The sequence below is a fragment of the Colletotrichum fioriniae genome (assembly GCF_027942845.1).
Source record: "Colletotrichum fioriniae strain IMI 355084 chromosome Unknown scaffold_7, whole genome shotgun sequence".
Lineage (NCBI taxonomy): Eukaryota > Fungi > Ascomycota > Sordariomycetes > Glomerellales > Glomerellaceae > Colletotrichum > Colletotrichum fioriniae.
Genome location: NW_027076843.1, coordinates 505,094 through 531,679, shown reverse-complemented (window position 1 = coordinate 531,679; position 26,586 = coordinate 505,094). Strand labels below are relative to the sequence as shown.

General features: G+C 53.2%; 7 protein-coding genes across 7 annotated transcripts; 2 read left to right on the top strand and 5 right to left on the bottom strand.

Annotated features, from left to right (window-relative positions):
- Positions 1-1,000: 1,000 nt before the first annotated feature.
- N0V96_006336 (uncharacterized protein) lies at positions 1,001-1,697 on the bottom strand (the record flags this gene model as incomplete). Its single annotated transcript, XM_053190806.2, has 3 exons — positions 1,001-1,411; positions 1,462-1,596; positions 1,656-1,697. 3 exons carry the CDS (start codon positions 1,695-1,697, stop codon positions 1,001-1,003), a joined length of 588 nt encoding a protein of 195 aa, XP_053051724.2.
- A 3,719-nt stretch (positions 1,698-5,416) lies between these two features.
- Positions 5,417-7,517, bottom strand: N0V96_006335 (uncharacterized protein; the record flags this gene model as incomplete). Its single annotated transcript, XM_065757682.1, has 3 exons — positions 5,417-6,433; positions 6,491-6,588; positions 6,683-7,517. 3 exons carry the CDS (start codon positions 7,515-7,517, stop codon positions 5,417-5,419), a joined length of 1,950 nt encoding a protein of 649 aa, XP_065613599.1.
- Positions 7,518-8,520: 1,003 nt separating this feature from the next.
- On the bottom strand, positions 8,521-10,448 carry KCH1 (Potassium transporter; the record flags this gene model as incomplete). The annotated part of the gene is made up of 3 exons (XM_053190808.1): positions 8,521-9,860; positions 9,909-10,332; positions 10,383-10,448. The coding sequence occupies 3 exons, from the start codon at positions 10,446-10,448 to the stop codon at positions 8,521-8,523; spliced, it is 1,830 nt and encodes a 609-aa protein (XP_053051726.1).
- A 3,347-nt stretch (positions 10,449-13,795) lies between these two features.
- N0V96_006333 (uncharacterized protein) lies at positions 13,796-15,244 on the top strand (the record flags this gene model as incomplete). The annotated part of the gene is made up of 2 exons (XM_053190809.1): positions 13,796-14,644; positions 14,708-15,244. The coding sequence occupies 2 exons, from the start codon at positions 13,796-13,798 to the stop codon at positions 15,242-15,244; spliced, it is 1,386 nt and encodes a 461-aa protein (XP_053051727.1).
- Positions 15,245-16,057: 813 nt separating this feature from the next.
- Positions 16,058-16,798, top strand: N0V96_006332 (uncharacterized protein; the record flags this gene model as incomplete). The annotated part of the gene is made up of 1 exon (XM_053190810.1): positions 16,058-16,798. The coding sequence occupies one exon, from the start codon at positions 16,058-16,060 to the stop codon at positions 16,796-16,798; it is 741 nt and encodes a 246-aa protein (XP_053051728.1).
- A 515-nt stretch (positions 16,799-17,313) lies between these two features.
- N0V96_006331 (uncharacterized protein) lies at positions 17,314-19,305 on the bottom strand (the record flags this gene model as incomplete). The annotated part of the gene is made up of 1 exon (XM_053190811.1): positions 17,314-19,305. One exon carries the CDS (start codon positions 19,303-19,305, stop codon positions 17,314-17,316), a length of 1,992 nt encoding a protein of 663 aa, XP_053051729.1.
- Positions 19,306-23,187: 3,882 nt separating this feature from the next.
- N0V96_006330 (uncharacterized protein) lies at positions 23,188-24,321 on the bottom strand (the record flags this gene model as incomplete). The annotated part of the gene is made up of 1 exon (XM_065757681.1): positions 23,188-24,321. One exon carries the CDS (start codon positions 24,319-24,321, stop codon positions 23,188-23,190), a length of 1,134 nt encoding a protein of 377 aa, XP_065613598.1.
- Positions 24,322-26,586: the final 2,265 nt, after the last annotated feature.

Below are 26,586 nucleotides of genomic sequence, written 5' to 3'. Positions count from 1 at the left end.
CCGAACTAGTCGGTTGAGGCGTCTTCCTTTGTACATTAGTCTCGAAACTCATCCGGAAAAAGCAACGAGGAAGCAAGCAGACACACGCAGTTTGCGGTCGCACTGCATGTTGAGAGCGAGGCCTGGTGAATTGAGCTTGCCATGCCACGAGCTGTCGACCTTTTTTCTAGCTTGAGGTGGGTTTGAGTTTAGCAATATGTGCAAGTGTCTCACCGGTCTTTGATGACGCCAATGATGGTCGAAAATGAGGGGGTGTCTTCAAGTAAACCTCTCAAGCTTGTTGAATTGTCCTCGACGCAGCCCTGATTATCGGGCATTGGTGTCGTGTGCGGTGTTCGTGAATGCAGTGTCACGATGCAGACATAATCATCACTATCGTTAAGCGACCAGATATTGTGTTCCCAAAATACAACGCCTGTAACTCAATTCGCCGAGGGCCTTGGGCCGTCTGCTATGCTATAACATTTCATCATGATCAAGATATCATGTTGCGGACATGATAGAAAATTCCCAAGAAGCCCCCCGTTGCAGTCAAGGTCAGTGCCGACTGTCGATAGTACGCCGTCCCAAATGCTTTGAAGCTGGTTTTCTCAATTCGCTTTCCCCTGCCATCCATCAACTCCAATGAGGCAGATGGTAATAATGGTCTTGATGCACCTAAAAGTGACTCCAGATCTCCATGCAGTAGTAGTAATTCGCTTTTTTCATCGTTCTTCGTATCCTGGTAGAAAACGCCGCAGAAACACCCCAAAATTGAAAGAAATAGAAAGATCAAACATAGTCGTATCGTTTCCGAGGTGCGTGGGCTCTAATTCGCATGCGTGTAAAGTGGGTATCGTAAATGCCTAATAGCAGATGCCTCGCTCGTAATGAAGTCGTGACATGGATTGTTGCCTGTGTAAAGAAAATGTTTCGTTGCCTTCGCGGCCAAAGATTCATAGGTACCGCTGGCGAAAAAGCGGAACAGCCAATCGTGTTTGCGTGTTTCGCGGTGCCAAAATTAATCCTCGCGTGCGACCTGGAAGCCGACGGAGTATCGGAAGTGCTGAGAGTCCCAGCGGACAGGAATCATGGTGAGGAGGTTGACAAAGGAAGTGCCGTCTTTCCTGAAGTTGAGAACGTCGGTCTGGAACTCGTCGTTTGCCTCGACAGCCTTGCGCATGCTCTTGACGGTCTCCTTGGGAACGTGCTTCCTGGCAGACTTCTTGCTGACCTTTCCGCCGGGGGCTTGAAGGAAGCGGCAGTTCTTGCCAAGAATCTCGCTGTTCTTGTAACCGGTGAGGATGCTGAAGTGTTCGGAAGCGTAGACAATCGGGCAATCGGGTTGTTCGAGGTCACAAAGAAGCAGAGCAACAGAACAGTCAATTGCGCCGAGTTCAACCTTGGGGTTGGGCCTTCCAGCGACACGGAGCTGATGTTTGTTAATTACCGTAATCGTCAACACCAAAGCTGAGTACTTACAAGAATGCTCATCATGTCAAACCCGCTGGGGCAGTAAAGCCCAGGGTACATGACGGGATCGGCAGCGGCTTGCGGTTGTCGCCAAGCACTGCGCTTTCCATGTGCAACTTGCTCAGTCTCCTCGGAGAATTGGTACTAGAAGGGGTGTCAGTACCGAAGCCAGCAAGCCTGTGAACTCAGATTCCCCAACGTACTTGCAGCGCGCAGGATTCCCACGGATTCATGGTTGGCGACATTTGATTTTGTGCGCGAAATGATAGAATGCGTTCCGTCTTTTGCGGTTGAAGATAGGAGGCCGGGTATTGGAACTCTTGCATCGACATTGTGAAGGTTGGTAGAGCCTGAAGGCTGAATGTGATTATAAAGCGACGATGTGACGGGTGACTGGGAGGGAGCGGGATGTGTGACCGGGGGGTTTGACCGGTTCGAACAGCGAGAGAGCAGGGTTGGCGGTCGGTAATATGGTACAGAGTATGGCGGTTAGGCGCTTTGCATTATGCGTATGTCTGGATGTGCTGGCAAGAAAGTTGATCGAGGGCTATGAGGGTTACTGCTTGATAGTTGCTATATCAAGCGTAAATCGTTGGTTGACAGAGTCAGGGAAGAAAGTGACAGGTCGTTGTGGAAGGACGTAAGGTCATCAAGCCAAGATATCGAAAGAACGGTACGTTGCTCACTGAAAGGTGCATCGGGTGGTGCAACAGACGTTATTAGGCAAACGTACAAAGTACACCTTGGGCAAATTTGGTGGCAGAACGGTAGGGGCTGGTTGGAGATACCGTTGTCCACCAGCAAGCGGAGCGATCGTTGATGCCGCAGGACTGATCGCGAGTCGATGCGTGGGACACGGTGATCGGGAGCAGCAGTGTGGAGAAGGGGGTGGGTTTAGACCTCGAATGGCCTCCCGCAAAGTTAAGGGTCTGGGTCTCTTTGGTGTCGAGTCCTCGGCGTCTGCTTGCTCAGGTGGTAAGCTTGGTGAGGTAAGCTCGGCAAGGAGGAGTCTTTGAGCTTTTGGGTGGGCAGAATAAACGGTCCTTGCTCCGAGTTGTTCGTAACAGAGCGAGCGTTGCCATCCAATCCTGGCAAGTATTTTGGTCGTCAGATTGGCCATTACATCAACGAAAGATGGCTGTAGGACCAAGGACCACCACCGCCAACAGGTCGGGCCCATGTCCTCGGTTCGTACTGCGTACTGCGTAGAGCTCTCACTTGAATGCTTACCAGGGGGTGCTCGCTTGGCCAGGTGCAGAATATCGTGCACACAGAGGAGTATGCGCTAATTGGGGAACCGTCTTTCGCGCGGGGTGAGGAATGATGGCGACCAGCGTCACCTCGTCATGTTTGGACGGCAGCGATGGTGCGGCGGGTGTTCGTACCAGAAGCCTAACAACCGGCAATGCCATCTACCATAGACTTGGGACGTGGGTGGGCGTCCCTGGTGTTAAGCTGTTGTCAACGCAAGCTCTCAGACAGGTTCGGGTCGCTATCGTTTGATCGATGGCATTGCTGCTTCCGGCCAAGTGCCGCTCGTTGAGGACAATCGGTGACGAACTGCATGGGCGCCCAGGGCGATGGCCGATGGGCGTGTGATGTGGGAGCCAGGGTGATGAGTCGGAGCGGAATCCGATGCTCAGATTTGCGTTTGGCCCAGCGATCACAGCGATCGCCGCAACGGATTTCCCATAATCTCGATCCCACTGGCATGGGCCCCTGCACCCATTTCGATCCCGCCTGGATGAGCATTTTGCTCCCTTGTGGCATGTTTTGCCCATGCTGGCCTTACTGCGTACACCTTGGTGGTGTGGCAGTCCGGCCACCAGCATCGGAATCGGGCTTTTTTCTTTGCTGGAGAAACGTTGCTCAGAATCCCCTGGACGCCATCGAATTCTGACATGGGCTTTGGGGTGACAGGCCTCAACATTGGCATCGAGATGTGGTTGTGGTTCCATTCCCTCGTCATCTGCCTGGGAACGACCGAGTTCAATGAATCGCTTGCTCTTCTACACCACACAAAGCATACGACGTCTCAGGCCCCATACAAGACACCACAGGGCGAAAGTGCGCTCGGCTGGCTGGTGCGATGAGATAGACAGTAGATTGGATTTGGCCCTTTGCATCCCTATGTCTGTTGCTGCCCTGAAAGAATTGAAGGCAGGTTGACAAGGGCGCCGTCTGAGTCTGTGCTCAGCCAAGTAGCACGCATCGAGATCTCTCACTTTTTTCTGTCGAATTCATCCCCCCAGTCTCCGTTTTCCGGGAACTTGCCGGCAGCTTGTGGTTGGCCATTGAGAATTTGAGAGAGCAATCTATCTCGCTACGCAGAGCTAGTCCGGGCCAGATCTTTGAATGCCCCTTGATCAATCCAGCAGAAGGAATCGGCCGAGAGACAGGGAGTGCGACGGGGGACAATGGCGAGAGCGAAAAGGTGATTCCGGTCGTTCCACGAGCACACAACGGATCTGGATCATGGCGGAATGTTTGCTACGCGAGACTCGGGTGACTTGTGTCCTCTGGCATCTTCCACGCATTGGAGTTTGGCAGGCACCGGTCGACCCGACGATGCCCTCAATCCCAAGCATTCACTACCGATCGAGGTTTCCCAAATGAGCAGGCTGGCAGGGAAGTAGCTGGGCCCCGGATTGAAAGGTGTCTCTAGCGATCCAGCCATGTCTTCGATCCAAGTCCACATGCCCTTCCGGATGAATCCCCACTGCCGAGCTGAGCATGAGCCAAGCTGCATGCTCAATTCACCGGTGAGAGCCTGACAGCGGGGCAGCACATGCACCTTGCGTATTCATAGGGTAGAGAGAGTCCTCCATAGAGGTTTACTGTGCCTCAGTTGACAGTTTGACGTTTGGCAACGACCATCTCGATTGCACTCCTCGCTTTGCTGAAGCTCGTCGGGAGTGCCGCCTGACTCTCGACTCTGAGGCTCAACTGGGACAATCAAGCTCGAGCCTTGGTCTCGCCTCGTCTCGAATCCAAATACTCTGTCGCGGGTGTCGCTCAATCGTGGACAGAAACGCGATGATGCCAACGTGTGAACCGATCCGGCGGCAGGATGGGGTTCCAGAACTCTGGGGTTTGGCGGCAATCGGGAAAATCGTGCGGCATCGTCGCTTGCGGTTGAGGATCGCGGCGATGGGAATTGCAAGTGCCGGCTGGTGCCAGATGTACTGTACGATACAGGACTCCCTACTGAGTTGGGGCAGGTGCGGGTTTTCGCTTACACTTCCTTTGCTCTTTCCTTTTTGGTAATGATTCAACTTGATGTTACCTTTACGCCTTGCAAGCTGATTAACTTTTCAATCTTGCCCAACCAATCCCGAAACTGTGATTGGATGATCATGCCTTTTCTGAGTCGAATTAGCGAGAATTTCTCCCAGATTTAATGTCTTAACTAGACGTCTTGTTGTCGGTAGTTGAGCGGACTCCGCTCTTCCAGATTGGCTTACAATACCTATCCAAGAGCTTTATAACAAAACCTTATTAGACATTCCTAACTGTCTGTCACGATGTGGCGAGGATTTCTGAGCTAACGCTTCTAGATACGATACTCCCATATGATAAGGTATTGTTTGGTTAATTGTCGTAAACACCATCTAAACAATGCCGCCATGTGAGCAGTGGCTCCTGAATGCCTTTGACAGTCAGGCTGCCACCATACGTAGATACACATTCAATCCCCAGAATCCGAGTATACTGAAGAACAATATACGAATATCTACACAAAGACTTGAGGGTTATCATCAACAAGAGTCTAAGCTTCGGTGAACAAATGCAAAACACGATTACTCGTGCCGCCTCTCATATCTTCTGTTGATTATCCATGTACAATCAACAAGTAATGTTTACATTGCCTTCTTCGACGCTTGAAACTGAAGCCTTTTCCTAGACAGCTTGACTGGTAGATTGGAAATTTTTTGAAGACATTTGAAGATATTCCCCCGTCTCCTTAAAAAGCAAAGTCCTCAAATGCCACATCCTCGCCTTCCAACCACTCATTCAAAACCCTGAGCATCTCCGGTCCAGTACACAAAAAGTATCTCCTCTTGATACCGCCATCCTTCACATCGCCAGCCTTGATTCTCCTCGTCTCAACAACAGCCCCAAGCCCTTCAAACTCCCGTAACATTGCCTCCTCCGCCTCCCCAACCTCACCCGTAACAAACACCCTCAGCACACCAGCCAACCCAGGAATCCTCCCAACAACATCCCTAACCAGCTTCACATCCCCTCCCTTCACAGTCCACAACACCTTCATCCTCACCCCAGCTTCCAAAACACCACCAGCTTGCGCAAGCAAAGGCGTAATCCCAACACCAGCAGCAACAAACACCTCTTCAACATCGTCGTCACCCTTCTTCCCCCTCCCACCCATCCTAAACGCCTCTTCGCCGCCGAACCCAAGCACAGGAACCTCCAACGGAACCCTCAGATTCCACCTCCACAACAAATTCGTAACGGGACCGTTCCTCCTCGCCGTAATCTCAAACTCCTTCCCTCCGTTGTCACCAGGAGGACTCGAAACCGTAAACGTCCTCACATAATCATCATTCAGGCTCTGCGGCTCGTCGTCGCGCATATGACTCCACCCAACATCCAGCTCCTCCGCAAAATCAAACGTGACGTACTGGCCCGCCTCCCACTGCGCCGCGGGCTCCAGGCTAAAGACGAACCGCGCAATCGTCGGCGTGATGATCTCGCGGCGTAGCAGCGTGGCCGTTCTTGTACTCTCCCCAGCCGAGCTCAGGACATGCTGCTGTTCGGAGAAGAGCGGTCTCACGGGCGGATTATACGGCGACGGCTCGAGCGGGGTGCCGGAGAAGGGTAGGCCGGACTGTACATAGACCGCGGCCGACACGGTGATTTTGACGGCGAGTTTCGTGCGCGGGAGGTAGTTTGCCGCATCTTGTCCTACGAGTATTGATGCTGATCCCGTGAGCTTTGCCCACCTCCAAGTGTTAGCCTTCTGGTCAATATGTGTGGGTGGTGTATATAGTGGAAGGGAGAATTGAGTAATACTCACGTAAAGTACGTCTGACGTCTCAAAGTCTGGTATCGCGATCCCGACCAAGGGGTTCAGTCTAAGGTTCCCCAGCGTCTGATATAATCGATTGCCGGAAACTATAAGCGCCCATGATTAGCCTTCCCGTCATAAATTCTCGATCCAAATGACTCAAAAAAAAAAAAGGGGGGGGGGGGTTGCAGCAAAACTCACATTCAGGATACACAATCTCCACGCCACCCTCATCGTTCCTCGCAACCCTCACAAACCCCCTTGAGCCTCCCCGATGGTTCGTATCCATACTGCTGCTATCACCACCGCTACCGCTACTACCGCCATCATCCCCTCCCTCCTCGTGTCCGCTCGTGAGGAAAAGCATATCCGCCCCGCGCACAACCTCCACAGCCTCCTCAGACAGCGGCAACTCCCGCTCCACCCTGCCCTTGACGAGCGACGCCCGCGGGATGACGTCCTTTTTGTTGAGGTACTTGGGGCAGTTTCCCAGACTCTCTTCGACGTGTACCGCGATTTGTACTTCAGAGGAGGCGGAAGGAGAGCTCCGGTCCTCAGCGGCAGCATCACCATCCGAGGGGAATGTAACAGCCCCGGCCACCATCCTGCCCCCAAACTTTACACGATCCCGCGTCGTGAGGTCGATGGCCAGCCCAGAGACGAGTTTCCCTCCATCCGGGCCCCTCCCAGGCTGGATAACCTCTTGCAAATGCTGCTCCTCCTCATGTACCTCACCTTCAGCCCCCCAAAGCGCCCTAAACACTGGATCATCAACAACGTCAACCACGCTCCTGAGACCAAGCACATCCTCCGCAATCGGCTTCGCCACGTTGCCCGCCTCCCCGCCCCATAACGTCGTCCAGGGCCGGCGTTCGGCATCGAGGGTGCCGAGGGCCAGGAGCGGGGCGGCGGCGATGCGGTTGCCGTAGGAGGGCGGGAGGCCCGCGGATGTGGGGTTCGCTCTGTGGCGGGGGATTTTGAGCTGCTCGTGGAGGGCGAGTTCGCCTTGGTGGAAGGGTATTGTTCTGCCTGGCATGGTGTTGGTGTTTTGGTGTGAGTGGAAGAGGTTTGAGCTTGTGAGGATTTGTGATGAGAGGAGTGTTGTTAGGAGGAGGGTGTAGTTCATATGAGATGTCTCTATGGGAAGAGTGTTAGTCGCAAGTGATCATCCCGCTGTTTTCATGAATTGTGAGAATTGTGAGAAAGGCGGAGAAATATCTCATCATTAGAAATCATCACCAACACCATGGGATGAATAATAAGCGCATCTCTGTGAGCCCTGGAGGATGAAATTGACATCTCCGGGTGACAAATCAAGCACCGAAGGGCGCATGTCGTGATCAGCGAAGGCGGGATTCCAAAGCTGACGGCCTGACGTAGGTTGACAGCTGGTGAAGACAAGTACCTGACACTGCCAGACTGTGCTAGGGGGTGATCACATCGGGGAAGCGGGTCCAAAACTTTAATTGCCTGCATTGGCGGCGTTGCGAGCTTGCCGGGGGCCCTGGCGCCGCGGGGGGCGTTAGTAAATACAGTGTCAAGTATAAAGAACATCGCAAAGGCAAATAAACGCAGAAAGTGTAAACATCGGATTGTCATCAATAGACTTTGTTATTCTTGAATTTCTAAAACTACAATTGGATGTTGGCGGTTTTCCTCTCTCTAGCGGCTCTTGGAGCACTTCTGTAGCCAGTAGACCCTGAAATTCCTAGTAGTACATGGACGAACGGAGAATGAAGCGAAAAGTTTCAGGGGGTATCGAAAGGATGGTCGTAAAAAGACGGAGGAGCAGCCTCAACCTCGGCCTCTACACCTTTGTATTTTCCTAGTAGGAAGAAAGTGTGTGAAAGAGGCCTAGACGAGGGCGAAGAGGAAATGACGAGAAAGGCCTTTCGTGAAATGTGCGCTTGTTCCCAGCGCAAAAGTAGACACCCCTTTTGAATCATAAAGACATTATGAAAAAAAGAAAATGCGGGACGTAGCCGCAAAGCCCTATAAGCGCACGCGATCTATGAGCCTCAGAAAGGAGCACGGTACTCCTAGTAACGCGGGTCCCTCTGAGATTCTACATCGTTATTGTAGCCGTATCCCGGGCCGCGAGGGCTCGGTCTCTGGCTCTGTGATGTGCCGGGACGGTTGAAGTAGTCGTCCTGTGGCCGGGGAGGCACGGGCGCTGTCATGTTCCGCGTGGGAGCATTCGGCGGGCCTCGCGGAGGAACCGGGCCAGTCGCACTCCGTTGCGGGTTGAACGGCTGGTACGCTTGGTACGGTGTGTTATTGAGTGGGCCGGGGCCACGGGGCATGGGTGCAGGAGCGCGGCTCGAGTATGCTGAGGGCGCGGGGCTGGCCCGTCCATTCGATTGGCTCGAGTAGTCGTCGTAGGTGCCTCTGGGCGCGGGCGTGCCACGGTCACTCTGGTAAGTGTTTTGTCTTTGCGATCTGAAGCTTTCTACCGATCGGCCAGTGTTGGATCTCACAGGCGGAGGGAAGGGAGGCATCGTATCGGGGGAGTATGTGGAGGGGCTCTCCGAGAAACCACCACGGAGGGAACTCTGTGAGTTGGTTTGCACGTGTGAGATTTGAGGCCGGAAGCTCCTCTGGGAGTTGGAAGTGCCAGGGCGCTGAGGAGGGTAGTTGTTCAAGTCCATGGGTGGCAGAGAAGGGGCCGGAGAACCTGAGCGCTGGTATCCAAAGTCGGCAGCGCCGCCAACAAGAGGTGCGCGCGACGAGTAGCTGGCAGTGGAAGTAGTGGTGCCCATTCTTGAGGGCAGGGGGCGTTTCTGGTCCATGGAGTTGAGCTCGATGCTGCCGGGGGTTCCAGGACGAGACTCGTAGGCGGGCAGTGTCGCAAAGGTATCGTTGCGGCCAAACATGGGCATCTCGGCCAATTTGTCTGGGTCTCCGACATTGGGTAAAGTCGGCAGAGTTGCCTGTCGCTCCAGAGGCAACTTTTCGCCGTTCTTCTTGGCCGCCTTCATTTCTGCCTTTCTCTTGCTTTCCTCCTGTCTCGCTAATGCCTTGTTGACCTTGACTGTCACAATCTTCATGAGGGCCTTGGTGACCTTGCGCTCGCAGTAGCCTGAGAGACCTCCATCGGCCTTGGGGATCCAGTGGAAGAGGAAGAAGACGTAGAAGAGGACGGCCATAATGAGGTAGAGAGCGGAGAAGACCCAGATGAGTAGGGTGAAGACCATACCCGACAGGATGAGAGCCTGCTGGTAGTCCTCCGTGGCAAGCGTCTTGATCTTATCAAAGAAACCTAGCAGGGAGCCTTCGACGGAGACTTCGTGAACAGCAAGCTTGGCGTCGTAGACAGACTTGAGAGTCAATGCGTTGACGACCTGACGAGGTCCGGAACAGACCAGTACACGAATCCAGGCTACATAAGATTAGTAACGACCCCGATGTGAAGGTAGGATTGGCTTACATTGAAAGCTGAAGTAGGTGAACAAAGCAATGTACTCGGCTCCTTTCTTGCTCTTGGTGAGTTCGGCAAAGACCAAGAAACGCTTCCAACCCTGGCCCTTTCCGAATCGGATACTCTCGAGGCGAACGGCAATGGTGTCGAGGTAGCATTCAGCTACGTTTCCTCGTTTCATAACGCGGTGCGCGCGGAAGTGCTCGAAGGCGAGATTGACGAAGGAGGCGATGATGGAAATGGAAAAGATCCATTTTGAAATCTTGAAGTCGATGGCGGGGTCTATCTCGGAGGACCAGCGGTCGAAAGCCAGGAGGTTGACGGCAGTGAACATATCAACGCCATAGACGGCGAGGGAGATGATCAACATGAGCCACAGGTAAAAGTACGCGAACGGAGTGAGGCATCCTCGTGACTTGAAGTCGTTGAGGTTCTAGACAGGTTAGCACCAGAAGGATATTGTACCGTGCGAGGTCTACCTACGATGTAGTCCCATTTCTGCTCGGCACGTTGGTCAATGACCTTTTTGCGGTGAGTGAGGCAACCCATCTTGAAGAGTGGGCGGCGAATTGGCGAGGGTGACGATTGTCAAAGTTGTATCGATGAATGCCGACACAGTCGAGTCGAGAAAGAGAAGAAGAAGGATGATGGTCGCCGAGGGACCAATCGTCGTGTGAATGAGTGTGTGATAACGCAACCCGGACCTGCCGCAAACACAAGTCGTTACTCGCCCGCGAAGTAATCGACAGTGTTTCTCTTGGTGATGACCAGGAGAGAAAGATCGATACTTGAGACGGAACGAAGCCGAAGGAGTAGAGGAAGAAGATTCGGTTGTTGAACGAGAGGGAGAACGGAATGTGGGTCCCAGGGTAGGAAGAAAGGGCTGAATGTGCGACGCAAGAGTTCGGACCGCGCGATTGTCAAGCTGGCATGGTCGAGCGACCGGGCGTTTGAGGGTGGATCAAGACTTGGTGAAGATTCGTGGCGACGTGACGACAGCGAGCAAAAGCCAAGTCGGCTGGTCGACCGTAGGGTGAATTGACAGACCCGGGGGATGGGGGTCAGCTGAAAGTCGTCGAGCAAGCACTTGAAGTTAGGCGGTGACGGTTTTCTGGTTGTGGGTGAATAGCCGCGTTTGATCGGCCGCCGTGGGCTGCAAGGCTGAGTCTCAGGATGTCGAAAAGGGCGAAAGAGAGTTACAGTGCGCAATGCGAGTGATTGAGTGAGTGAGTGAGCGAGTATTGAGTGTGTTCAAAGGTCGAGTCTAGAAGGAGCGGACGTCGTGGATAATTCGCACGATCGGAGTGTTTCGGTCGAAAACGTCGAGTCTTACTCTTGAGGCCATGGAAGTGCTTCGTGAAGCTCGAGGAGGAATGTGTGTGGCGTGTTTGTGTGTAAGAGCACAAGACGCAGAGGTAAGCGTTGAAGCGTGTGACCCTTGAATGAGGGAGAGTCTGAGAGAGTGAGAGGGGAGTGGAGGCCTTGAAGAGTGATCTGCGAGAGGGGGGGTCTGACAGTCTGACTAGGGTCAAGACACCGGGTCAGTGCCAAAAGGGAAGGAAAGGGGGGCCATTTGGGTAAGATGATCCAATAATTGATGATTGCCGCTGAGGGTTGCTGAGTCGCAGACCGGGCACACGCATACATGCAGACACTCCTCAGGCGAGGGCAGTTTGGCGGTTTCGAGCAAGCGTCCACCATCCGAGGGGTCCTGCCATCCTGGTAGAGGAGGAGAGGCTTGTGGAGCAATAGCGAACGGAAGCGCGGCCTTTAACGCAGGTCCCATGTCGCAAACTCGCCCAATTCGGATTAGCGCACCAACAGAGCGTTTGAGGTCCCATTTCCCGTGATCATATGGGGGCTTGATTGGCTCAACTCAATTATAGCCCTTGATAAGGCCCCCACATCTTCTACAGTCTCTCACAGTGTTCAACAGTACGTATCCTCTCCGTCGGCCTTCTTCCTCCTCCTCCTTCTCCTCCTCTCCTGCAGTTCTGCGGTCCTGCTCCTGTCTCTCCGCCACCCGTGCCTTGCCGTGCCTCCTCAGCCTCTCATGTTGTGCATCTTCTCTTGCGTCCAATCCATGGGAGAACTCGTCCCGCACCAGGCCTGCCAATTGCTCTGTTCGAGACAGGCACTGGTTCGAGATTGACCATGGCGGCATGGCCACATAGTTCGCGGCCTCATCTTTACAGCCGCGGCTCGGACGCGCCCGCTTCACCCATCCAACCATCGACCCAAGTCCTGCGCCTCTCGAAGCGGCGGGAAGCCGCCGGGAAAGCTGTTTCTTTCTTACTAAATTTTGGTCGCGTTGTTTCGACCGTCCTGAATGAAGCCTGGAGCATCGTGGACTTGTCACTAACCACTCCCACAGACTGCAACGTCAGCTTTCCAACACACTACCTTAGAGCCGCGCCGGCGTGGTGGAGATGAGGCCGACCACAAGGCCTCTCCTCGGTTCCTACCGATCTGGCTTACAAGTGAAATACAACTGACTCTGTTAGGCCCAACACTCGGGCACCCAACAAATGGCAAACAATTATTCCTGAACCAAACCTATACTCATAACGACGCCGGCTGTTCACAGTCGTCGCAGCCAGAATGGATACTCAGCCTTTCAACACGGGCATGCCGTCTCAACTCTGCTCAGCTTTGCCCGGAGCAGTCTCGCTGAAACGCCGTGCCCTGGCCCATACAACGGTATGCATGACGGCAAGCTCGCGGATACACGACCCCGGGGCTGCCTCTGCTGCTTCTTCTACCTCCTACATGGCCAGTGCACCCTCTTTCGCATTGATTGTCCCTCCATTTATGTCATTCGACGGTTCGGCCGAACGCAGGGTGGATGACAAGCAGTATCATCGAAACGAAGAGTGACGCCGCGTCTGCAGAGTATTCGTACAGTGCCACGCTACGACGAGTGCCTCCTTACAGCTCCCTCCCAAAGCATAGCCCGAACATCGCAAGGGACCAATGGACCTACAGACCACCAACACCGCTGCACCAGCCTCCGGAAGCAACTCCAAGGGATGCGTCGACAAACGCTCCCGGATCAGACGGCAGGTCTTGGCCAACACGACCCAAAAAAGGGCTCAGTCAAATTTGATCGCCTCCCACATCCGGAAGACGCAGCATTTCGCTTCTCCACGACCAATTTGCTCGGCGGGGTGGACTCTGGCGGGTGCTGGATGCACGTGGATTACCCCGGCCATTCGGCTATCTTTATCGCCATTCTAATTTGAATGCGACAGGCCGACAAAGAAATGACGGTGGGTTTGAAAGTCGTGCGACTAGCCTACACCAGGAATTCCATGGCTGCAGGTATGGGTAAACGCTCTGTGTCACCAGAGTATGCGGCTTCAGCGCGAACGACTAAAAATGTTTCCTTGCATATGCTCCCTCCCGTTTGGCCGAGCCTACTGCTTCGTTTGCCTTGGCGAACGATTGTACAGACGTTTCGACCGGCGGGATGCAGGACATGCGTTTTGAATATTCCGTGATGTTCGTCTGTTGGGCATTGCTCTTATGCTAGCAGATCAGTTCTCAATTTGCAGTAACTTGCACCATTGTGAGGTTGATTCTAAGGATGTCTTACACATCAACGCTGGTCATAATTGCTAGCCAAGTGGCGTACTCTATGATCCTTTCCGGAATGCCAAGACAGCAACCGTTGAATCAAAGAGTACAATAGCTATAGGGCTATTCTTTGTTTCGACCGTGGTCATGGTCCCTTCTGGATCATGCGGCCTGATGAGCAAACGACGATGCTGTGGCAGGACGATCTACAAAGAAGACAGCATCACCTTTTCTCAAAAATGTCAAGAGTTGACCATAACCCTCACATCTCCATGCCTTTCAAGTGACATATCTCAATTTGATACTCCAAAAGGTCTAACATGTCAACATCAACAGCCGAAAAGGCGGACCCAGACCACCCGCAGCCGCCATTCCAGCTCATCAAGAGAGTCGAAAAGAACATCTGGATCACCCGGCGCAATGCCCAGCACGCGGGCTACGCCGACGGTGAAGAGTTCATCGCGCGGAAGGTGGACGACTTTGACGAGTACTACGACGCCGGCAAGTACTCGATGAGCTTCACGACCAAGAAGCAGCGCCAGGTCAAGGGCCTCATGGACCTCCTCTACACGCACAACATGGGCCGCACCGTCTCCCACATCCTCAACCACGAAAACATTATCTCCCTCGCGGGGTACCTCCGCCAGCAGCCCGTGGAACCCCGAGCGGAGAAGCAGGCCACGGAGGACTATTTGGTTTGGGATATCTGCGACGCCGGCACGCTCGAGATCCTTTTTGCGGACCACCGGCACGCGGAGCACGAGCCGGGGTGTTTTCTTCCTGAGTCGCTCTGCTGGCACGTTCTCACCTCTGTGATACGTACGCTTGTTTGGTTGCATGATGGGTATCGGCAGGAGGTGGACTGGGCGACTGGCGAGAAGTCGTGGGCGGCGACGGATACGGAGTGGATGCCCATCCTGCATCGCGGTATCGATGCGCAGTCCATCTTCTTCCAGCACTCGCGGGGCAAAGAAACATACGGCGTGTGTAAGCTGGGCAAGTTTGGCCGGGCTTTCGTGTCGGGGGTTCCGGCGCGGCGGGAGGGGGCGCTGGAGAGGGAGGAGCCGCTTCCGCATAGCGTTGGGTTTCCGGTTGCGCCTAAGATTGGGCATATGGGGTTGACGGAGATGATTGGGAAATGGAAGGAGTATTTAAATACGGGGAGGAAGGTGAGTTGAGCCTGAGATATTACATACAAGTACATCGCAGCCTCACTGACACTATGCCGACAGAGTAAACGCCTCTACACGCTCAGCGACGAACACTGGGCCCTCGGCGCCGTCCTCTTCCGCATGATGACCGGTCGGCCCCTCCCCAGCCTGGACGGATGCCAGACGTGCCAGTGCATCCACATCCGGCGATGCGCGAAGATGGGCTGCATCGACAACAACGAGACGCACAAGGGCAGGCGCGGGTGCTTGCACGAGAATTTCCCGGGGTGTCAGTGCGTTGTGCCGTCCGGATCGGGGCCGAATGCACGTGCGGGTCCCGGTCCGGCTTGCGGTGGGGCCGCTGCGGATGTTCATGTTGACGAGGTGCTGCATCGGTCGGGGTACTCGTGTTATTTGAAGGTCGCGGTGCGGATGTTGCTGGAGTATGACCTCGAGACGCCGGCTGTGCAGACGAGGGGGTTGGCGGAGGAGATGGAGAGGTTGTATAAGGAGTGGAGGTGCGAGACGGAGGAGGGGAGGGAGTATATTGATGTGTTGGATGATCTTGGGTACCGGTTCATGGTGTTGAATAAGATGTCTGGCGAGATTAAGGACTAGCGGTAGAAGTCTCTTGTGCGTGTTTGGTGTTTGGGGGGTTTGTGCCCAGCATATCGAGGGGAGAAATCTCACTTGCTGGCCTCGAGAGTGTGCTCCTATGAGCTGATTTCATGATCGCAGTACATGAATGAGTAAAAGGCTTCTCAGGCTATATGACTAAGGTAGTTCGCACTTGTCTCTCATAGTTCATCCAATTTCTCCATGAAATCACACGACAAGAGCACGTTGAGCTGTCTTAGTACCTTAGCTGCAGTAGATGCCGGGCACTAAGGTAACAACCTACACAAATTCCCTGCGGGACAGACTACCTACCTACCTTAAGGTACCTGAAGGTACCTACGGTCGGTACGTACCATTCGGACGTTTGACAGGAAGCCCCACCTTCCTCCAGGTGCTGCCCAAATTTTACTTGGCGCGCGACCTCGAAGCTCCGAGTGCCACAGCCTGCCCGCCAGCTTCCACCGTCCACCACCACAACCTGGCAGTCGTGTGGATATCTATCGTTGAACCACCACCCGACCATCACCGATCCCTCGCCCTCCCACACGCATCTTGCCCTAGCTTCGAAGGTTCAACATCGATCACGTTCAGCAGTCGTGACGATAGACAGCACGCATCCAAGACGGAGCAGAGAACACCCACCGGAATCCAAACGAAAGCAACCCGCATCAAACCGCGCCTCCTCTCCTCCCGAACACCGGAACCGCGACATCTACAACACCTCACCACAACCTCAACCTCCCAAACTCCTCGTCGCCCTCAGGCTCTCCCCCTCGACAACCAAACCCACGACACACAAAAACAACAAAAAAAATGTCCCTAACCCAACCAACGCCCCTCCTCCTAACAAAACGCCTAACCTCCTTCCTCGCCTCAAACCTAAACGCAAATCTCCACACGGCACTCCTCGCGACCCCCTCAGGCCGCCTGCTCGCCCACGCCTCCCCGCAGCCCGTCTCCCTCCTCCGCACCCAGTCCACCGTCGCATCCTCCCTCTTCGCCCTCCACGCCTCCGCGACGCCCGATATCCCCGACGCGCTCCCGTCGTCGTCCTCGACGCCGCCGTCGTCGTCTGGTGCTGCTGCAGCAAATACGGAAGATGGAGGATACCACGCGGGAGCGGGAGGAGCGGGAGGGAAACCCCTCACGATAACAGTCCAACTTGCCGCCGGGGTCGTCGTGATCCGGAGACTAAAGTGCGGGCTACTCTTCGTCTGTATCGGGCCCCTCGCCGAGACCACCGAAGCCCAGCAAGCTTCTTCCTCTACCGACCAACACCACTCACACCACTCGCACCACTCCCACGCCCAAGCGAATGCAGGCGCAAACGGTGGCGCGGGCACAGGCACGCCCTCCCAGATCCCCGCGTCCCCCTCGGAAGCAGACAGCATCCTCAGCCTCGGCGCCCAGACGACCACCTCCCTCGCCAGCGTCGGGAGCGTGAACACCGCCGGCGTCGTGGTGTTGCGGCGGCATGCCGAGGAGCTGGCGCGGTGGTTGGATGATAAGCTTGGGAGCTTGAGGGTTCCGGAGGAGGGTGTTGGTGTGGAATAAGCTGTTTTCGACGCATTTGTCTCTTTCATGGGTAGGGAACCATGAGGAAGCTGTACGAGTAGAGAGATGGTGGACCTGGGACAGAGTGGCATGGATTTCGCATCGAATTATCAAAAGGGGACGAAAGGGGGCTTTGGGAAGCATTACAGGCGTACACGGGCGTTTCGGGGAAGATACCACCGGCCGAGAATTATCCCTTCATCTTCGTAATCACTCTGGCGTGTACAATATCTTGCTCATTAAGGATTTCTATCTCATTCGCAAGTAGCGTGTGTGCTAGTGTGAGTGCTTGTGTGTGTGTGTGTGTGTGTGTGTGTGTGTGTGGTGCCGAGCTCGGCCTCTATGGATATACTGATTTGCTCCTTGCTCCTTGTCCCATAACCTCCCAAAGTTCGTTCGCCTTGATAACCCCCCGTTCTCGCCGGCTTTTTCGTTCACACACAAACTGTCCTACCCCAACGCCCAAGAAATGCAGAATGCGCCAATTCACCCACCCAAAGACACACCTCAAGAAATCACTCGATGCTCATTCGCATCAGACCGTCGTTGGTATCAACCATGCCCTGGAATCCAACGCGTCCTTTGTTCCCGTTCACTACCCGGCCGTTGGCGTTGGCGCCGCTACTGGGCGTGCCGCCTCCAAGGCTACCCGACTCACTCGGCGCGCCACTGCCGCCCCTATCGCCGCTGTTGCTGCCGGGCCGCGACCCCCAGGGCGCCACGTCGCGTTGCATGGGGCTCTGCATGATGGGCGAGTTGTGCACGCTCATGCCTGGGCTTACTGCCCGGCGTTTGAGGCTGACGGGGTCGTAGTCGTCCTCCCGCCTACGCTTGCTGTTAATCCGCCGTGTGATTTCTGCCGCACTGGGTGCCGGTTGCGGGCCCTGGGCGAGGAGAGGAGTATCTCCTTTTTGGGACTCCCCGCTGCTTGCGGCCATAGCGAAGCCGGCCGTTGGGCCGAGTGACGGAGAGTCCATGCAGATATCTTCGCTCATTCCTGACGATGAGCCGCGAGGGAGTCCTCCATTAGGCGGGGGCGGCGTTGTGCGAGCGCCGCCGATACTGCTAGATTCGGAGAAGGTGTCCCAGAACTTGGTGCCCTTTGAGTTCTTCAAGGCTTGTTGCTTAAAACTACCCGAGAGATTGAGGGCCGAATCGGTGATCATGCTTTCCGGTATGTCGTCCAGGGATTGGTCTTGGTTCCCTAGGTTTGGCGATGAGTGGGTAGTAGCGGGAGGAACGGTTTGTTGACGAGGTGCTCCGAGATCGACGTCACTCTCTCGCACTTGACGGACGACTTCGGCCTCTCTTTGGGTTTCCGTCTCCACTGGCGCACCTTCCTCGAACAAAGCCGCCCTGATACGGGCAAAGTTTTTCGTCTTGGGTAGCAGGTTTCTACGCTGCGTGACCACCCGTCGCATTACTGTAGGCCGCTGTCCATCACGACTGGGAGTCGAGAGTAGACCGTCGATATTATCACCTCGCTCTTCTTCGCTCCCAGAGATATGCAACTGATTGGCCTGCCAGCTGATGCTCTCCCTCCGTGAATGCGCTGACATATCTTTGGGCACGTTGTTTGGCGGCGACTTTGAGACACCAGCATTTGTGCTGGGACTGAATCCTAGACCTAGTGGTAGTTTATGTTTCTTCTTTGGCTGTTTCCTCTGCCGCTGCCTATGCTGGAAGCTCATCAGACTGTTCATTGCCGGAGAGCCTCCCCAGGGCGCCATCATAGGTTGTGTGCCCAAGGGCGGGGCGGTCTTGTTGGCTTGTGGTGTACCAATATACGGCTCGTCCATATCCTCGTCCATAAGATCATCGTCGTCAGAGTCGGAAGAAGAATCTGACCCAATCTGATTCGCGCTGCCCAGGGAGCTCGACACCGTCATGCGCTCGTGGTTGCCCATCATGGACCACAACGAGTTGGTGGTTTGCTCGGCCTGTCCGTAATCGTTGCTCCTGCGTCCCGGGATGTTCATGCCCCTTCCTCCGATGGTAGGCGAGGAGTCCGGTGAGGACTCGGCGAGTGTTGAGTGGTGCAGGCTGGTGGCAGCGCGCGAGAAGTCGAGGCCGCGAGAGCGACGAGGGAGAATATTTGTCGGGCTCGCATAGATCTGTGAGTGGTCGAGCTTCGGTGATAGCGGCGCGGGCTTCGTAAATGCGGTGGACGAGTTGGATGCAGGGGAGGCAGGGTCGCGGTTCGCGGGCATCTGCAGCGAGAGACCGCGGAGGGGGAATTCGGTTCGGTGAGGGGTTACGGGTGTGGTGGCCGTGTCTCTGATGTGGTTATCGTCCTTGGATGCCTGGCGACCATCCGCAATGTGCGGTGAAGGAGTGAGCTTGGAAGGAGTTCCTCCTCCATCAGACATGGAGCGCGTCTTGGACAAGGGCGAGCGGCCCAGGCGTTGTGGAGTATTGAGGGCGTTTACGGGGACGTCGGCGTCCTTATCGTCGTCCATGATGGCAGACTCAAAGTCCATGTCCCTCAGATCCATGGTTCTGTCCATGACGGGCGGCAGTGAGGTTTGAAACTGTCGAGGTAGTCGCGAGAGCCAGATTCACGGAGCGATCTGGGATTTATTGTAAGTGACGCTTGATGTTCGGTAGTGTTAAGTGGGTAGTGGACCAGGTGGTTTGGGTCTAGTCGTCGTTTGGGGGCTGGTTCTGGCGGGGATCGCGATTAAGGCTTTGGCGATGTCATTGAGATATTGGTTGTAACATGCAGGGTTGCAAATGGCATTGTTGTATGTCGCAAGACCATTTGAAGCGTTCTTTGTACGTTTAATGTCGACGAACAGGAGACTGGTGTAGTAGTGATAGCTCAAGCAGCCACCTCTCAAGGTTGTTGTAGTGTAGATGGGTCAAGGTTGAATTGGAGTTTGGTTGACGAGTGAGCGCGGGTAGACGGGCAGTGCAGCAGTGGGCAGGCAGGCAGACAGACGTTGGAGAGGTCAAAGTACCTACCGTACATACTCTAAAAACATACTTAGCAATGTACCTTTCCGTAGGTTAACCTTTCCGGTTGGATGCGGCCAGGCTTGCCAGGGTTGGAAAGTGAAGACGCAGTAGGCGCCATGAACAGCGAACCGTGTTGAGCCGTCTGAGGCTGATTTGCATGCTTCCCCTTGCGGGGAAATCAGAGGTATCAGCGCACCCAATTTTGCTGCTGTTGGTACCTTGCAGTTTCAAGGTACCTCAGCACTGCCCATTTGTTTCGTCGATCCACAACGGCATTTCCATTTCCATTTTCATTCCCATCCCCATTCACTCACATTCCCGTCACTCACTCGCTCACTCACTTTTGTTACTTTTGTTCTCTGGCTCCCGCCTGCACATCCCCACACTAGTCCCGAACCGGAACGCCGTGGGAGACGAAAGCCTTAAAATACCCCGAGACCTTTGGTCATGGCTCACTTCTGTCAGCCTTAGGTTCTGTTGACTTTTTGATGGTTGAGTGAGTGTTCGATGAGTGACGAGCTGGTTGTGTCTGGTAGCACTTCGGGGCCTCCAGCCGATGTGGAATTTAGGGCCATGTTTCAAGGTAGAGAACCATAACAACCTTTTTTTGACGTCTGACTTTGACGTGAAAGAAACTGTTCAGCGAGCGACATAATAATATACTGCTCAACACACCTAAGGTCTCTATTTCTATCTCCCTTGGTCCTCTGTCACTTTGACTACTCTTGCTAGCTGTTGCTTATACTAAATGGCTCACTTAGAGGTCCTAATGAGATAATGAGAAGAACAGCAATGCTAACATAGGAAAATGGGTTGATCATGTGTAGGCCAGGCGAATAGTTTCATCACCCGCTTCCGGAGCAGTTCAATGAGAAGCAAAGATGCAACTATTTAAGATACAGTTTGCGGACAGTTCATATTCTGTGTTGAAAAAGCTTACAGATTGCTCGACGAAACCGACGGAAATTTAACTCCACTGTAGCCTCATGGATGCGAAATGAATAAGCGCACCATGACATGTCTGGACGCCAGCCCAGAAGGACCGGAACCAACCGAGTCATTGCTGGTTAAACCAGACCATCGAACAACCAGAAGGATGAAGCCAATTCAGTGTCTAGCAATAATGCTGTTGAGTTGATAACTCTCTACAGAACCGATCGACTGCTATCAAAGCCGTCACTCACTCTCTTCATTCATGCCGAATGTGCCCAGAGCTGGCATGGAATGACTGGCTCGTCGAAATTGCCCGCTACGTTGATGGTACAGTACCAAGACAATCTACCAAGTTACAGAGAGAGATGCAGAGAGGAAGGAAGATTTCATTCAAAACCGTCGTTGGTCGACAACGCTTGGTCGACAATGCTTGGTCGCGGCGTTCGGGATCTCCGAAACCTCATCTTACGTACCTGTCAGTGCATGGGAATCTGTTGCCTCTTCACTGGGCTTCATTCTCAGTGCGCAGTTACTTTGCTGACGCGATAGCCAACACTAAGGCTCTCTATCACATGAGAAAAATCAGTCCCCTGATTCATTCAGCCGTCAAGAAATTCACAACTGTAGTAATGTACCTTGTGCTGCAAGAAGATGCTAAGCTCTCTTATACGATGACTGCCTACCTTGGCCATCAATCCTATACTTAGACTCAGAACACCTTGCTGACCTTGAGTGCCTCGCCACGGAGTCAAAGGTTTTCGACCCAAAACCTTGGATGGCGTTGACGGAGTAAACAAGGCTGTTCTTGAAAGATAGCTGATATGACCATCACTCTTCCGATACCTAAATATATATATATATATATATATATATATATAGTACAAGGCAATCGATGGTATTTTCTCAAATACAAAAGTCACACGCACCAACAACCACTGGATATATTCTACAACATGGCCTTGACAATGAGAATTCTCGCCAATAGTCGTCGCCATCAGCAACTGTTGGAACACTATCGTCCTCCTCCTGCAGAGGTTCATGTTGAGTTCCAGGTTCCCGCATACCCATCCGATGAACAGAGCATCACCAAACCATGTCAGGAAACACCTCTACAATCAGCCTGGGCGTGGTGCGCTCTCCTTTTTGGTAGAATGAGAAAAGACGCATTGTTCCAAGGACCAGGCCTCGATCAAACCATGCCTACCGAGTTACTCCTCGCCATCTCCGCTTATCTCACCATAGTCGACCGCACAATCCTATCTCTGACGAGCAGGAGAATGTGGGCCATTTTCGGAAAGAACAACTTTCTACTGAGCCTACCGTCTCAAAAGAAACTCGAGCTGCTGACGTTGCTGGAGAGGGACGCCAATGAGCACAAAAACGGCAACGTCCTCTGCAGGCCCTGTCAGATCTTCCATGACCCTTACTTGTCGATACCCTCCGCCTCTCACAGCAGCACCGGCGCCAAGGGGAGCGACTATAATCGCCCCTGTCTTCAGGAACCCGCAAACCCACATCAGAGACTACTTTCACCCCATCTCCACCGCACCTTTCACTTCAACGTCCTCAAGCACTTCCAGGCTGACAAGCATTCTAAGATGAATCTGTATGGTCCCAATCAACTATATCTAGTCGATTCCGCTGCATATCGCCACGAGAGTTCTAAGGCAACGGTTGAACAAATCATGACGTGCCGTATCTCGACAAAAGGCGAATTGCTCGTCAAGACCGTCACAGACCTTTCCACGGCCAGGGATGACGTTCCTTACCTTTATCAAGTGCTAAAACGGAACAACCTCACCAGGTGTTGCGGGCACGTATACTGGCAGGGGACTTATCCTTTCATATTTCAGCATAATATGCAGTATCCTACCGACCCTGTCGACCTTGCGAGATACGAGGAAACTTTGGAGTATGATGATCTGAGAAGGATACGAGATATCTGGCATCCGGGTATGAAGCCCCAGCATTCAATGGGCAATAGGAGGATGAGTGCCTGCGTCTTTTGTTACACCAACTACACGTACGAATGGAGAGATGTGGATGGAAACCGAATTGTTCGACTCATCTCATATAAAAACCTCGGAAAGGGAGAGGATGCGAACGACGTGAAGTGGGCATCGCATTTTAAATACAGAGCCTGTCTTAGGGAGGATGTCATTCGATGGAACTGGTGGGAAGGGTTCGGCTCAACATATACTTGGGTTGGACCTGGCGAAAGCGAGAGCAAGGCATAGGCGGGGAGAGACTGATTTCGACTTCTCAGGACGCTGATATCGTGAGGTTGAAAGGAAGACGTCAAGATGAAACCCCTCCAGAGAAACTTGGATTAAATCTTTGGGACTTTTCCTCTCAGCTGACCATAAGTAGGGCTTTTAGGCATATGCAGTGATTTTCATTTAAGTTTGATTGTCGTATATAAAAGGACTTTACAGGGCTTGACACAATAACCCAAGCAACGACAAGAGAGAGGATACAGAAGAGAAAGCTGCAAGATCCTAAACAACGCGGATATAGAAGTTGACCACAACACTGATTGGCGCAGTCTCAGGGTCTCCACCCGAAAGAGCATAAGTAGTAGGACCGGGATTAAAGTCCGCAATATGGTATCCAATAGCAGTAAGTGCATTATCATGATCAGCAGTGGGATAGCTTAACCCAGTGACCTCAAGAGGTGTGTGAGGTGTTCCCGTAGCAAAGGATTGGAAAGATCCAGTGCCAGACGTGGCACCGCCAGGTGCAGATGCCACGCGTGAAGACTGATCTGGATCATTCGAATTGGTCGGGTTTCCGTCAGTAGCACGAAGGAACCGGTCCTGGAGGTCTGGCAGGTTGAACGTCGTTGAATCGCCACCCCATGCATTCCCGAGAATGCTAAAGAGAATCGGATAGTCGCTGGCTTTGAGAGATTGACCTTGAGCTGACAACCAGTTGCCATCAGGGGTATAGTTGCCTGGCACAGCAATGATGCCGCCCACGGGGAAAGCGTCTCCGGTCGAATCGTCAGAGAGACAATAATACGACACAGCAGAGTTGTTGGGTCGTGTCTCGTCAGCACCACCAATAAAAGTTACTGTTGTTGCGTTTGAGTCCGCGACGAGGTTATCGTGCCCTAAAGCAACGTTGCACATTTCGACTCCGCCGGTGGGAACTCTGGCGATGGACACCTGCCATGTGCCGGGCTTTGTGGCATACTGTTGGGTAGTGCCAACCAACGGACCCGTAGTGCCATCTGGTGCAGGGTCTCTGGTGGAAGCATCTGGGTCCCTCGAGGCACCGTTGTCAGCCCCGCGGATGAACAAGCCATCTGGCTGCGGGACGTTGAAGGCACCAGGAGCTTGTGTAGGAGAAGTAAACCGTCTCGTGATGGTATTGTAAAGAAGTGGATACTGTTGGGAGGTATAGGTATTACTGTTGCAAAATAGCCAAACTTCGCTAGGCTTCGTTTGACTCCCCTCTGCACCAGCATAGGGTGCCAGAACGCCGGCAGGAACCAATGAGTTGTTGTCAAGCTTGATAATGAAGTTCATGTAGACATTGGCAGGGCGCGTTTCGTTGTCTCCACCTCCGATTTGGAACATAACTGAGCCGGAGTTGAATTCTTCCATGTAGGGGCCATTGATGGCACCCATGTTGGCGTTATGATAGTCATCCGGCATGCAAGGCACTTGAACCTGGAACGGATTTTATGTAGTCGAAGGCAGGACGGTACCAACTGCATTCGTAGCCGAGGCACCGCGAAGAAACCTGGCCCTAAGGTCTGGGATATTGAACGTGCCTTGTCCTTTGCTGGCGTTTCCACCGTTGGCGTTACTAATGACGGCGAACAAGTCGGGAAAATCGGCTGCGGCCAGTGAAGATCCATCACAAAGACGCCAGCCCTGCAGAGAGGTCGTTTTGTCCGATGCAAAGGGGAGGATAGTCCCGGCCGTCACAATGACAGAGCCATTGGTAGCTTTAGCGTTGCCAGACATGGTTGGAAGTTGCTTTCGAAACAAGGATAAAAGAGTGTTTAGGATAGATAGAAAGGGTTTGAAGATGAGGAAAGTAGATCTGTGGATGGTGCCAGTGTCTGAATTTGATGGAGGAAACGGACCCTTATGTCCATTGCCAATTTGCAAAGGGTATTCAGTCAAATGCATAATCAATTCCCCTCTTCGTCCATCGGAGCATCTACGCATGCTTTTGCGCAGCATCTCATGATGAGGCTTTGGCTCAACTTGTCAGAACGCATAACATCACCGTGATGGCTGCCAGATACAGCATCAAAGATGCAGCCAGTTCGCTATAAGACTTTGCCCCATCCCAAAAGCGTCGTTCCGGAAATCCTCGTCAGCTGGCCACAAAGTTTGACGCGTTCCCGGCCATGCTAATACATTCAGCATGCTGGAAGCACGCATCTCACTTGAAACACATCTTGAAAAGACAATGTGGCAGGCCTTGGTTCATGCCGTTGGGCGTTCCTCAAAGGGACGACACTCAGCTCGTTCCAACGCTTGCTGATAGTGGACCACCAAGGGCTGTATTCGGATACGGGGATGTACCCAGAGCAGCCTTCATGATACAGCTCTGCCCCTTAGCATAGATCGTTGGACTAGACTAATACCATGATATGCCACAAACAAGGTTCCTATATCGCCTCATGTGTTGAATTCACTAATACTTGGAGATCGAAATTAGCCCCATGCTAAGAGAAGAGCTTTGCAAATGAGAATACTTGCGGAGGTTGTATTGATTCTGACACAGCTTGGTGCAGTAGTGTAAGTTCGGTGCTCCCTACTCTTCCCATAATAACTAGATACCAAAAAGTTATCCAGACTGGCAAAAGAGTTTACCCCCCCGGTGCTGAAGTGGGGGCTACATCTCTTGGTGCTCATGCTGGGATTCGAACTCGGGTATGCGCTGAGCCTGTCGTCGAGTAGGCTGGTTGGCGAATTGATTGTTGACTATAAACCACTCCACCACCCAGCTAGTTTGACCTGACCCCCGACCTAGAGGGCGCCTGCTGGCTGGTGACAGGAATGGCCGCGGAGGGGTATATGAAGGCTTGGTTTGTGGCTATTTAGGTTGTGTATTGGGGCCTGGTGGAAACCTGGATGGTTGAGGGGGAAAGTCACGTTAAGGCTCTAAGGGAAAGTCTTCCATCGTGGGCTCCTACCACCTTGAGCCACACTCACTAAGAGATAACATGTTAATCCCGTATCTGATATCGCTACTACATCTGCCTCAGAAATCTACAGTACCTAAGGTACTTGCCATTGCGTCGTTGTGATTTTTCACCCTTCACGTACTCCTTCTCTCAAGACCACCTTCCCCCTATTTACCAAAGCAGATGGATCATGACGTCTCCCAGGCGTATCTCGCCTTTCGCGTTGGAAGAGTCGCGACCGGCTAGAATTCTTCCCTACGTGCCATGCCTTCCAGTAATGGTCCCTTCTGTCTCGAAAGCTCCCTCAACTTTTGTCGATACGCGCTCAGGTTTGCAGAATGAGAGCTTGCACCTACTCACCTTCCCTTCTTGATCGGGAAATCTGTTCATGCGGCCATGCCCTCTTCCTTCCTCTTTGTCTTAGGTACCTTCGATATGACTTTCTCCTGGCAAGGTACAACGCCCATTCATCTCAAGTAGACAGGAAGACCCCAGGCTTATATAAGCAGCAGCCAGTCTATAACAACTCCAGTTTGCTCCAAGTTGTATTAACAAAACCTTTCTCTCCAAGCTAATGATTATTCTATAAACTAATTCTATTTCTTCAACATCTCTTCTTCCCTCCTTACAGTACCACCAAGAGTCCCTTGCATATTCCGATCAGAATACTCAAGGCAATACAATGGCCGGATAACAGCTATTGCTCCGTACTTATGAAACCCGGGAGGGCAGTATATATTTAACCTTT